We start from the raw sequence: 13422 nt of genomic DNA, 5'->3' as shown, positions 1-13422 counted from the left end.
TCTTTTTAATCAAGTGACCTATTCTCATTTGGTTGAGTTTCAACCACAAGACATCACTGTGTGCTTCTTTTTTTTTTTCAAGATCCACGTCATAACACACCAAGAAAGAGGGAACTTCCAGTGTCTGTGGTAACATCACTTGATAAACAGACTCATTTGAACAGCAAGAGCCCGTTTGCCTTTACTATATAAAGCAGCAGAGACGTTGACGAGCAGATATTTGCCGAGTGAGGACTATGCGAGCAGCAGCCATCTCCACGCCAAGGCTAGACAAAATGCCAGGAATGTTCTTCTCTACTAATGCAAAGGAATTGAAAGAAACTGATCATTCACTTCTAGATGATAAAACGCATAAGAAGAGGCCAAAGACTTTGTAAGTTCATTCTGTGTCTCACTTTGTGAATTTTGACTTAGATTATCTTTAATGGCAGAAGGATGGAGAATGAATAGAAGAAAATATGAGCATTTAGTTAATTCAATCAGAGAGATTAGCTGTTGCATATGTAAATATATATTAGTATATTCAGTTGATTTAAAAAATTAATCATGATAGGGCATTAAATAATGTGGACATTTTTGCAGACTTTGGCTCATAAAAATTAACTCAATATAGAAAACTGTTTTAGCAGCTATTTTTATTATTGCCTTGTTCCTTGGAGAAGTTTATTTCATGTTCCTTGTACAAATAAAATGTATTCAAGTAAAGAAATGCAAATATTCATGTTTGTATCTTTTGTAGTGGGATGGACGTGAAAGGGTACCTTAGATCTATGATCCCACATCTGGAATCTGGAATTAAACCTTCTAAGTCCAAAGACATGTATGTATACTAATATGCCCAATTATCATTTTTTAAAAAGCTTATGCATTATCTCTCTATTGGAGCAAGTGATTAATACTGTGCATATTGGACCTTGTTTCTCTTAAGTAACAAACCACATGAGAGTAGACTATATTACTACCAGTGTAAATTAAGTACAAGTGTGGGTGTGGATAATCTGCTATTTGCTACGCTGTTAGAGAAGATGTAGATTTCTTCACATTTTATTGGCAGATATTTTCATAACTGTAGTACTTCTTTTTTTTTTAAGATTTTATTTATTTATTTGACAGAGAGAGATCACAAGTAGGCAGAGAGGCAGGCAGGAAGCAGGCTCCCTGCTGAGCAGAGAGCCCAATGCGGGGCTGGATCCCAGGACCCCGAGATCATGACCCGAGCTGAAGGCAGAGGCTTTAACCCACTGAGCCACCCAGGCGCCCCATAACTGTAGTAATTCTAAAGGAAGTTTTGTTTTCTTGTAGATAACTTTTAATAAAACATATAGAACTAGAATCTTCATTCATGGAGTTATCAAAATATAGCAGCCATTCTGATTTCATGTGTGATCACACACACACACACACACACAAAATATTTTACTAATTTGTGTGAATTTTGTCCCCGACAGACTCTCTGTTAATGAAGTAATGCAATGGTCTCAATCTCTGGAAAAACTACTTGCAAACCAAAGTAAGTATGATTAACTACTAAATGGTTTTGGGTTTAGCTCAATACACTAATAGATTGAATGACTTCATTAAAATATAGTATTCTGGAAGGAAGAGTGTGTGAAAAGTTGTATTCCAGTTGTATTCCAGTTTTCCTGTAGTCACTAATAGCTTCAGCATATTATGCCTCATTGTAGTGTAAGGTTGATCTAGCCCTCAGTTCTGTCGCTGTCATTCAGACAAGTTTGTTGAGACAATTAGGTATTCCCATGGATATTATAGGAGCAAAATTTAAAATTATACTGGGGTTCTCAAGTTTCAGGTTTAGTTTTTAAGAGTAAACAAAACAGCTCGACATGTGAGCTGCCATTCTGAAAGGTACCTGTAGAAAGTGTTTCTGTAGCTGGTGGTTGTAAGAAGTAAGATTCATCCTGTCAATTCACTATTTTATCATTCATTCATTCATTTACTCATTTAGCCTACTTCCATGTGGCAGGCGTTTCAGAAGTACCAAGTATTTAAAAAACAAGGATACCATGCCTTGCTGCCTTGAAGGAAGTTGAGAAACACAATATATAATTGCATTTTACATAACATGATACATGATAACATAGATATGATAACATGATAACATAGATATAACAAAGATAAAGAATCTTTAAGCAGAGTCTTATGGGGAGTTTCTGATAAGAGAAGGTAAAGAATGAAATCAGCTTGCTTTTCCCTCATCATGGGCATTGCAAGTCTCTTGGATTAGGACCTCACTCAGGTCTTGGTGAGCAGTGTGGTCTCTATCTAGAGGATGAACTTAACCCCCTTCACCCCACAAACACTGTTAAGAATCCTTGCTGGGGGTGGGTCAAGTAGTTCAACATGGTTCATCCCCCTCTTATCATCTGACTTAGTTTACAATCCAGCCAAACAAATAAATGGTATAGAAGTAGCCCGTTTAAAAACCTCAGTAAACCATCAAATAGAATCAGTATATCAGCACATTTTCTGGCTAATATGAATTGGATGGGGGAATTTTATTTGTTAACATAATGAACATGATGTTAATGACTTTCATCAATGTTTGCTTCCCTAAAATACTCTACGTCTAGCTAAGAGCTGGTATTTATAAGAAAAGAGATTGTTTTGTGATCACAAGAGCAGAATTTTAACTTAATTAGAAGATGGAAGCAAAGTGCAGTAGCCATCACTAAGCAGCTGTGGGACTGTGGACAGACAGGTTCATCGGGTCTGAGATAAACTATCAGTGAAGGAATCTCTGAGGTCTTCCCATCTTTATGAATTGTGACACAGTTATTAGAGTTAGTCCTTTCTTACCTTTGAGCCTAGACAACACAGTAGTGATTTTCTTGCAAATTTCTTCTTTAAGGTATCCATTTATTGGCTCAATTAATTTAATTATGTCACCCCTCACCCTTTCCTTTTAGTTGGTCAAGATGTCTTTGGAAATTTCCTAAAGTCTGAGTTCAGTGAGGAGAACCTTGAGTTCTGGTTGGCTTGTGAAGACTATAAAAAAACGGAGTCTCATCTTTTGCATTGCAAAGCAGAGAAAATATATAAAGCCTTTGTGCATTCAGATGCTGCTAAACAAGTGAGTATTATCTTCATTATCATCAGTTTATGTGTAAAGGAACTTAGATGCAGAAATAGCATTCCACAGACATAGCAAGATTAGATCTTAAGTATCATAATTTCACTTAAGTATTCATAATTTCATTACATAATTTCAAAGTATCAAATATTAAGGTATGTTCAATAGCTCAGTGCAATAATAATCTAATTTTCTGTATCTGGAGACAGTAGAATGAAAAGATCAATTTTGCAAAATTAGCTAACATGACAGGGATGAGGTAAGGAGTAACAGTGTTGTTAGCCAGAATTGCATGTCAGAATGTCCTTAATGAGTTAGCTCATTTTTCATGAGGAGAAAATACAGATCGGTGTAATACATACAGTTACAGCAGCTGAAATATTTCCAGTTAGTAGTATACCCACCTTCCAGTTCAATATTCTTGGTTCAAGCAAAAAATAGCGACACAAAGTGTCCTCTCCTATAAATTTTAAATGATCACGTTTTCTGATGCATGTGTCACCTTATATGGATAATTAAAATTTTCATGTCTGCCTCCTTTGTATCTCCCAACCATATGATGAACCAGCTTGGAACAAAGAATTTCTTGTGACAATTCTTTCTACCTTCTTCACACCCAGTATAGAGCTAGTATAGAGTAGGCATTTAAAAGATAATTGAGCTGATATAAATGAGGGTTTCATCCCATTGTCTTGAGGTGTTTCAACAAACACGGTCACATCATAAAATGCAATACATTGGAAGTATGTATTAATTAGTGAGTATTTCTTTCCAGATCAATATTGACTTTCATACTCGAGAAGCTACAGCCAAGAAGATTAAAGCACCAACCCCCACGTGTTTTGATGAAGCCCAAAAAATTATATATACTCTTATGGAAAAGGACTCCTACCCCAGATTCCTCAAATCAAATATGTACTTGAATCTTCTGAATGAACTTCAGGCTAATAGTCTAAAGTGATCAGTCCCTGGCTAGAGAGAATTTGAAGATTATATCAAGGACAGAGGAACGTGCCAGTTATGGCTCCGTGGGTAAACAACCTGGCCCTTTTGAGTGACTCCACAGGCCCAGGGAAAGAACAAATGACTCAAAATGGATTAACATGGAAGTTATCCAGGCTTCAGGTTGAAGGCACATAAGCAAGATGAAACCTGAGGGACAGAAGAAGGAAGGAGATGCTGTAGTACTGTCATAAAAAACAGTGGACATATCAGAAAATCCCTCAGAACTGAGAAGGCCGGGTAACTCCAGTTGCACAGAAACTGTGAATGAAGTTTTTGAAACTGATTACAACATGTTATAAGCTTCAAAGTCAACTGATATTTATGCTACATATTATTATATAGAGATTGTATTGAACAGCTGCAATCCCTTTAACTTGGATGGCTACTTGGAAAATATGTGTTTGAAACCACCATTGCTATTATTGAGGCTTGTAAGGGTTTTTGGTGTTTTATATTTCTTGTTTGTTTTTTGCTTGAAAGAGATGAAGGAAAGGACAATGTATTTAATGTAAGCTATTGCTCTTAAAACTGAGAAGTCAGAACTTATTTGTACATTAAATTGTCACAGTGTCAATAATAAATGAATTTTCTATTAAAAGCAATTTCTGTTTATGTTTCTTTGCCATTTTTAGAAACTGGTATTTATGCCTCACATTTAACAAAAATTCAAACAGGGGTCTTCTACTTTCTATCATCTCTTCAAAATCTAAAACAATCATGCCACTAATCCTCTATTTATGTATTATGTATATCTATTGTACAGAGTTCATTATTTTCTCTTCGTTATCACAATGCATAAAAAAGCAAACAAATAATGCTCTCAAATAGTCGAGCTTCAAACTGATGAAAACCTGAAGAAGTCTTTAGAAAGGAGACGGAACAGTTATTTCAAGAAGTAATCCAACTATCAATGGATATTTTATTGTGATTTAAAGTGTACAAAACTCAATGCTCATAGCCATCCTGTGAAAGCTGAGACTAACACTAAGTCACTAGTTCCCAAATTTAGCTATCAAAATCACTGAGGATGTTTAAAAAACAACTAGCACCACAGCAAAACCCCTCCTTTTTCAGGGCCCTATCCCAAACTGACTGAATTCAGAATCTTGAAGGAATAGAGGAAGAAAATCTACATTTTAGAAAGAAAACTCAGGTGATTCTAAAGCTAATTCAGGGCTGGGAACCCTGGGATCAAGGGACAGTCACTCCGCCAGGGATTGCACACTGTTCTCAGATGACACAATCTGAGCTCTTTCCGCTATGCGACACTGCCCCCCACCGGCCAGAATACATTTCCTAAATCACTCCCATCTGCGACAGTCCTCTAAAGTCAAGTAAGTAGGAAAAGAAGACTACTCTGTGGAGATCACCTACAGAGCACAGAAAAATAATCGTGATGATGCACATTCCTGCATAGCCTACGTATCTGTATCATCCCATATCATATTGAATAATCAGCCATCCACACGCCACAGTGAAACCCTATGGATGTTCTCAGTTCAAGCTTACCCAGTCATCAGGCCCACAGCAAAGGTATGGGGCAATAATTAGATAAGATTTTAAAAGCATTACTCTTGAGTTTCCATAGGCTGGAACCCAAATTGGCCCCACCTTAAGCTTTAGTCCATGGTTTAGCCAGTCATATAATAAGACTGGCTTAGGAAAAGTTCAGTTTTACAATAGTAATAATCAAGTATTTCTCTCCCTTACTCATTCCATTACTGAGTTCTGTCAATCTTCCTTTTCCCACCAGTGAGTGTAGGAGACACACCACTTACTTGTTCTCTGTTAGCACTGCCTCGGTGGAGGCTCTCATTGCTTGCTAATTCCTGTGACTTGTTTTTCCTCTGCCAGACTCTTCTCTTCAATCCATCCTCTGGATAGCCACAAACATCACCTTCGGAAACACAGATTTGACCAAGTCATTTCCCATGACATATAAAGTAAGTTCAAACTTCTTCCTCTGGAATCAAAAACACTCCCAGTTAGACTTTGATGGTATAATTCCCATTGCCCCTATCTGGGTACTTCCTTACCTTCATGTCATCCTGGATTAATTGCCTTTTCTTGAATGAGCTCTGGCCTTCACTTTCTCCAGGCCTTTGGTTAATCTCTACAATCCATCTAAAATGCCTTTCCCTACCTCTGTCCAGTTTTCAAAATCCAGCCAATTATTCAAGGCCTGGACAGAATGACTCTTCCACAAATGTTTTTGAAAACCTTCCACCACTATGTAGTTATTTTCACTGTCTAATGGACATGAACTGAGTCCATATAAACACAAGACACTCTGCTTCTATTTCCAGTACTACTGTCACATTACACAGCCCAGGCCCTTCAGACTGTGAGGCATGAGAAGTGCAACTGTCCAGTACACACTCTGGTCATAAAATAAATGCTTCTGGTCTTTGTCTTGTTAAGATGCCATGTTAAAGAGCTATCCAATTTTTGGACAGATGGTCAAAACAAACATCTAAGACTCCTCTTCATAAAAAAGAAGAAGAAGAAGAAGAACAAGAACAAGAACAAGTAAAAAAACTCATCATGATAGCATTGATTCAAGATATTTAAAAAATACTTGAAAAGACAATTTTTTTCATTAGCTTTTTTACTGTGGTGTGACTCTCATATAAGACCATTCACAGGGCACCTGGGTGGCTCAGTGGGTTAAAGCCTCTGCCTTTGGCTCAGGTCATGATCCCAGGATCCTGGGATGGAGCCTGGCATGGGGCTCTCTGCTCAGCAGGGAGCCTGCTTCCCCACACTCTCTCTGCCTGCACTCCGCCTACTTGTGATCCCTGTCTGTCAAAAAAAAACAAAAAACAAAAAACAAAAAAACATTCACAGTGATATGATTAGTTCTAATGACATCTACTATTTACAGAAATCTAATCCAACTGCTTAATCTGAGTCTCAGCTCACGGGTTGTTTTCCATTGTCATATTAAAGCAGTGGCAATCAATAATATGTATGGTTTAAAACTCATTAATTAAAGGGTCACCTGGGTGGCTCAGTCAGTTAAGCATCTGTCTTCAGCTCAGGTCATGATCCGGGTCCTGGCATTAAGCCTGGCATCGGGCCCCACATTGGTTCCCTGCTCAGTGAGGAGTCTTCTCCCTCTGCTTCTTCCCCCTGCTCCTGCTCTCCCTCTCTTTCGCAAATAAATAAATAAAATCTTTAAAAATAAATAAATAAAATAAAACTCATTAATTTAAAAAATGGAAACAAATATACTTTCCTGAGATTTATTTTACATTATTTCTAATATGCGTATCACAGAAAACTTGGAATCTAAGAAGATAGAAATGAGGGTGACATATACCTTATGATGCTTTAATAACTTTCCCACATTTCAAGTTAAAAATGTGTAACTTCTAAGAAGTTCTTTAACTCCAAGTTTTCTTAAAAAAAAACAGTCATTCAAATAATAACACATTAGACATTAGATTTGTTCTGCTAGGGAAGGTATTTGCTATTGTCCTTTATTTAGTATGCATTTCTACTTGTTATATTTGTTGGCTGGTTTTCTTCATTTTTTTTCCAAAGGGAAGGTAATTAGGATGGATTTTGAAGATTAAATAAAGCTTACCTAGGGGAAAAGAGAAGTGGGGACACTTCAGTACACAGAAGAGTCTGTGAAAAGGTCAAGAAATCAGGAAGAAAAAATTGTTCAGTAGTAGGGATTTATTTAGTGTGGCTGGAAAGAGTAAGAAGGAAAATTAAAAAGACAGTTTAGAGAAGATTCTAAGAAGAGATATAGTCCACTCCAAAGAATGTATATTTTTTTATGTGGTAGGTAACCATTGAAATTTTAAGCAAAAGAGTAAGACATAGCTGTTGTTTTGGATTGTCTACTATGGGCCAGGCACTGGCTAGCTACACATCACTTGCTGAGTCCACACCAAAACTCTTAGAGGTAAGCACTCTTAACCTAATTTTATTGATCAACAAATAAAGAAACAAAATTGAAAAAAATTATCTAAGTATACATAACTAGTGAGTAGCAGAGCCAAGATTTGAATCCAAGTGTGTATGTTTCCAAAGACTTTCCATTATCTCACGCTTTTTTCTGAACATGACATGATTACTTTGTGTTAAAAGTTAATTCTAGATTTAGCGTAGAAGACACTTTCTTTTTTTTATTATGTTCAGTTAGTACATCTTTAGTTTTTGATGTAGTGTTCAATGATTCATTAGTTGCATACAACACCCAGTGCTCATCACAACACGTGCCCTCCTTACTCCTCAAAGGAAGCCATCATTGAGGAACGAAAGCCAAATGTGAACCTAGTTTTATTAGCCCAACAGGAGAGATCAGGGCCTGAACTAGGGCAGCAGTCAAAGCAATGGGAAGGAGAAGGTCAACAGACAAAACTCAGTTAGCAATGTGCTGTGACAAATAATAGACAGCAATATAGGATACCTCTGGGCTGTCTAGCCTGGACCCTCAAAGTTACAGCAAATTCCTTTCTGGCTATATTCTAAACATGTTCTCCTTGAGGCTTTTAGTTACAAACGTGGGTTAAATAACTTGGAAATAGAAGAGCGGAGCATTGCAGGAAGACTGAGACATATGCTTTTAAGAAGTTCCATATGCAAAATGAATTATGTAGTACTTTCAACAGATAACAGCTTATTCTTAATTAACCTACAGATGAAGCATTCCACATGTTTTCCTTCAAAGCTCACTTTCATCTTGGATAAAACTGAACCTTGCAAGTCACCATCCAGGTTGAGAACAAAAACCAAGAACCAAAGATTCAACACGTTTGCAAGCAAGTAACTGCACTAGCGTTGAGAGCACCTTTCAAAGACGGGAGACAAAACCAAAGTCTAGGATTCAGGCCAAGAGACAGGCAAAGCTGTTGTCAAATACAAACATAAGCCGCCACAGGGATCAGGGACACTAGACAACAGAGGAGGTGGTGACGAAATTGACTCTGGGGCAGGAATTCTGCCTCCTTATATGGAAATCCTGGCCGTTAACTTGATGGTGGGTCTATGTGAAGGGTGGAATGTTCTAGTGTTCACTTCTCATCAACAGAGATAAACAAGAGGACTGGAGGTCTGCAGTTAGCTGGTCACTCTCTTGGCACATTCTTTACTTCAATCCTTCCTACCTTCACTCTTCGAAATAGGTGAAGTTATTTTTACCCATTATTTCTTGATAGAAAAAAAGAAAAACGAATTTTGTAGCTGTCATATATTCTCTTATCTCCCCCAAACTCTCTGTTGCTATTCTAGCCAAACATGGTAAAAACGCGGTGGGTTTGGATTAAATCAGTAAAATCCATATGTTTTCTACACATCTTATCTTTTACGCTCTCTCTCTTTTTTTTTTTTTTTTTTAACTTATTTGACAGAGAGACAGCGAGAGAGGGAACACAAGCAGGGAGAGTGAGAGAGGGGGAAGCAGGCTCTGCACCAAGCAGAGAGCCCGATGTGGGGCTCGATCCGAGGACCCTGGGATCACCACCCAAGCCGAAGGCAGACGCCTAACAACTGAGCCACCCAGGCGCCCCTACGCTCTATCTTCAAACCTTCAGCTTGCATTAACTGTAAAGTCAGATTGTATTCAAGCCTGTCCAGTGTTGTTTTTTTTTTCCTTAAATCTGTCTGTTAATTCAGTATTTACAAAGGACCCATTGTATAGGTAGAACATGTTCCCATATTAAGAACTGAATAAGATACTTTCTAGAATGTTCTTCGGCACAATTTTTACTAGAATGATTATAATTCATACTATCTATGGGGCTAGTTAAAAGTGTCAAAACAGAGGGGAAGAAGCACAAAGTATCCCTCACTCAGCAGTTTTTAAATTCAGACATCTAGAAACCTAGGCTCGACTATAAACTTCTGGAAGAGCCTAAATTATTGCTTCCTTAATAAATTCACCAGTTAATGACACTTGCTATATGCCAGAAGCCATACCTGATGACAGGACGCACAGATAAGACAGAGCTCGCAATTACTGAAAGGCTCATGGTGCTCTTGGAAAGAAAAGATCAAAAAAAAATATTATAGTGAAATAGACTAAGCATTATAAGAGGGGGGGAGGGGAGAGACAACTAATATTGTATGATAGTTGATCTCCCCAGTAGCTCTTTCCAGGTCTCTGGTGAAAAGCCAAATGGGACTGGTGCCCCTTCATCTCCCTAATGGGAGAAGTCGTGTGGTGCCAACTTTTTAAAAGGTCATCAAGTGCTATCACCACCTTATATAACTCCCCTAGGCAATCAAGTTACATCAAGTTTATCTCCTTTAGAAAGTTCTATTATCACTAACTCTTTTGGGGGCTATCTATTCCTTTCCAAAGGTCTTAATAAAAGGCCGCAGTGAGAGTAAATTATACCTGCCTCTCCTTGAGATGCTACAAGGCTGACATGGCCGGCTGCTGCTGCTGCTTCTTGTACCAGTGGAATTCATGGGGTTTATCCCAGCTCAACAGACAGGAACAGTGTGCTGTGAGAACTCAGCAATGGGAGTAGTAATTCTATCCTGGAGGAAAGATATGGCTCTAGAGAAAGGATGATTGCACAACAAAATGTGGATTAAATTCAAAGTAACCCAAGTAACTTTCTGAACTGCTATGTCATTGATTAATTGCAAGCTCTGTAACTCACAAATAAATGCAAATTTGGCATTATTGGGTTCCAAAATGGCTAGAGTATGTCTGTCCTACTAATTACTAATATTGTTTACTGACTCAATATCACTTACTCAATATCATTTTACTTTAGCTGTTATTGTCCAAAAATAGTGTTTTTTTTTTCTTTTCCATTTTAGGAGGTTGTGATAGAGATTGCCTACATACTCACCAACCTTAGGCCCTCACCCTGAGCATCAGAAAGACTACATTTCCCAGGTCCTCTGACAATGAGTAGCAAATATGGAACCTTCTATGAATGTTTCCATACAGTCAGTATTTGACTGGGTATTGCTCCTCAGTAGCTATTTTACTTGAATTTGGTATTTTGCCTTGAATTACAACTTGATATTTTACCTTAAATTATTAGGGCCACAAAATTGAGTTCTGTTCAGGGAACAGAAGGGATAGGCACAGCTCCAGGGCTGATAAGAAAACACTCTGATTGTCTCTCTCTTCTCCATGTACACTGCTACAAGCAAAGGACTCTGATATTGCAAAGCTACATGGTTTCCATGCAGAATCACCAAGCCCAGTACAGTCAAGCAACACACACCGGCATTTGTGTGAGTGAAAAATAAAAGCCTCTGAGATTCGGGGATTATTTGTTAGAGTAACAAGGGAGTTTTTTCCTGATGAATGCAAAGACACTGATATACATATAGTATTTTCTTCAAAACACTATGTATAGTGTTGTCTTCAAAAAGAAACAATCCCTTATTTCATATCTAAAGATATTTGTAGACATCCTGGGAAAAAAAAACAGGGCAATTTCTCTGTCACAGCTAGTATTATTTTGCTCCCCCATTAGGCAGAGGTTATCTCTCTGACCTTGTGATTTTCTGTGAGATAGAGCTGCCTGGAACAGAGGATGTACACTATGGATGAGAACAATATGTGAAAAGCTTATTTCAGATGTAACTTAGAATAGAAAATGCCAAAAACAACACAAAAAGGGAGGTGAGGTCTAAGAAGCAGGAAAAGAACAAGTGATGGAAAATTTTGCAGCTGATAAAAACATGAAGTGAAAATAAGTTGCTCGTGCAATGTGTATTTTCTACTCACTCACTTTGACTCAGTTTAGGCTACATGCCATGTTGACAAAAATACCTGGAGGTTTAAACAGGCTAATCACCAAGTAAAAGTCATAATTGCAAGAATATGTGGTGTGCAGCCCTGGAAAGCATGTCTGTGGTTAAGCTGGGATTTAGACAGGAAGTGTGAATTCAGGGCATCCAGGAAAGCTCATCCCTCTGGGTGAACTCACGGGGGTCAATTTTCCTGAGACCAAAGAACTACCAAAGAAAGAATTCATCCTAAAAGAGATATACAAACTTGGACTAAAAATATTGGGAGGGGGTAGAGGAAATGGAGTACTTTACATATGGTAGGAGGCTGACACTCATATTGCCCTTTGATGCAGGTCCATAATCTGAGGGAGAAGAGAGAGCAATAAAAGAATGATAAACATAAAAAGGACAAATTCCCTGAACATTCTGTAAATCATTGAGAACACATAGGAACAGGGTATCAGTCAAGTGATGGTGAAGCATTCTTCCCCTTTGGAATTAGGATTAGAACACTGACTGGACAGAGCACACTGAATTGAGAACCAGACCACTCCAAGTCAAGAAAGGCAAAGAACTGGAAAGAGCATATGTGGCTGTTTCCATAGATATCATCCCCATCATGAGCAGGCACTTATGTCAGCTTAATATCTTATATAGGTGAAGGGTCTTGAAAGGGTCTCTTTGAAGGAGAATAATATCCTTTCAACCCACCCAGGTTCTGATTATTTGAGAAATAACATAAAAATATTAAGGTGGAGACCAAGATATTACAGATACAGCCCGGTCAGAGTAGAGAGTCGGGAGAGAGCCGAATGGGTCTGCTAATTTAACCTTAGAATTACACCAACCTGCTACCCAGTTGCAGGCAGTGTCGGACAGAGGCACAATTTCTATACAATGGATGACATATGTGAGGAACAAATGTCCAGGTTGTCTTTTCTCAATTAAGACAAGTGTGAAGAGTCAGTCCAGTGCAGAGCTCCTGGTTTATGACTAGGCCTGTTAGTGTTGCTCATAAGCAGCTCGGATCTATCAAACCACCAAACCATAAAATCAGGTGACCCCACAGCAGCCACTCAGAGATGGAAATGGTAGATCCATGCTAAACATGACCAGGTCTTACATGTGTCCAATGGCAGCTTGGGGCTCTCTTATATTACAGAGGATGAAAAGCACCAAGTTTGTGTTGGGGATGGTGTATAAGTTAAAGATGAACTGCTACTAGAATACAGTTCTGCTAAGGAGCAGGCCTAAAAGAGAGTAGGGAAGTAAATTCCTCCCAGTGGCGAGTTTGGAGTGATGTACCTGGTCATCTACCCCATATAGAGAGAAAATAGAATAGACATTGCCTTATGGACAGTAGAGAATGGCTTGGCTAGTGGTTTGGGGCCTAGAAGGAGAATGATTAGAAAATTGAGAATGAGAAAGTCAAGGAGAGATGCATATGGGTAGACCTACCAGAGTGTTCAAAAGTATGAAGGTATGTGGTATAAAGATACCACATGGTCACACTTGATGGAGATTATTGCTCACACAAAAAGCATAAAGAACCAAGTATACAGAATAACTGTACCAGTTGACCTCAGCCAGCCTGTCATCAGCCAGCCCAT

The 13422-nt window shown here is 38.3% G+C and overlaps 1 protein-coding gene and 2 long non-coding RNA genes across 4 annotated transcripts in view; 2 read left to right on the top strand and 1 right to left on the bottom strand.

The window, feature by feature from the left end:
• Nucleotides 1-6211, bottom strand: part of LOC125086154 (uncharacterized) — a 36531-nt gene extending 30320 nt beyond the window's left edge. Inside the window, exons 1-2 of the long non-coding RNA XR_007123112.1 lie at nucleotides 6133-6211; nucleotides 5875-6059 (exon numbers count right to left, since the gene is read on the bottom strand). This is a non-coding gene — a long non-coding RNA (uncharacterized LOC125086154). The remainder of the gene's footprint in view (nucleotides 1-5874; nucleotides 6060-6132) is intronic.
• RGS1 (regulator of G protein signaling 1) lies at nucleotides 174-4694 on the top strand. Of its 2 annotated transcripts, none has more exons than XM_047705320.1 (5): nucleotides 174-373; nucleotides 740-820; nucleotides 1449-1510; nucleotides 2928-3201; nucleotides 3239-3859. In XM_047705320.1, exons 1-4 carry the CDS (start codon nucleotides 237-239, stop codon nucleotides 3164-3166), a joined length of 519 nt encoding a protein of 172 aa, XP_047561276.1. In that variant the 5' UTR covers nucleotides 174-236; the 3' UTR covers nucleotides 3167-3201; nucleotides 3239-3859. The 2 variants fall into 2 exon arrangements, with proteins under 2 accessions (XP_047561276.1, XP_047561275.1); XM_047705319.1 differs by lacking the exon at nucleotides 3239-3859 and adding an exon at nucleotides 3867-4694 and having other exon boundaries at nucleotides 187-373; nucleotides 2928-3091.
• LOC125086155 (uncharacterized) lies at nucleotides 5542-8855 on the top strand. Its single transcript, XR_007123113.1, has 3 exons — nucleotides 5542-5629; nucleotides 5951-6039; nucleotides 8751-8855. It is a non-coding gene; the product is annotated as an uncharacterized LOC125086155 (long non-coding RNA).
• Nucleotides 8856-13422: the final 4567 nt, after the last annotated feature.

Source organism: Lutra lutra, chromosome 15, assembly GCF_902655055.1.
Source record: "Lutra lutra chromosome 15, mLutLut1.2, whole genome shotgun sequence".
Taxonomy (NCBI): Eukaryota; Metazoa; Chordata; class Mammalia; order Carnivora; family Mustelidae; genus Lutra; species Lutra lutra.
Note: the sequence above shows the minus strand (reverse complement) of the source record. Positions and strands in the feature narration are given on the sequence as shown.

Excerpts from the sequence above, each read along its gene's own strand:
- RGS1 (XM_047705319.1), top strand. The coding sequence starts at position 237 with ATGCGAGCAGCAGCCATCTCCACGCCAAGGCTAGACAAAATGCCAGGA. Across the intron at positions 1,511-2,927 it reads AAAACTACTTGCAAACCAAA|TTGGTCAAGATGTCTTTGGA; the intron begins GTAAGTATGATT and ends CTTTCCTTTTAG. Across the intron at positions 3,092-3,866 it reads ATTCAGATGCTGCTAAACAA|ATCAATATTGACTTTCATAC; the intron begins GTGAGTATTATC and ends ATTTCTTTCCAG.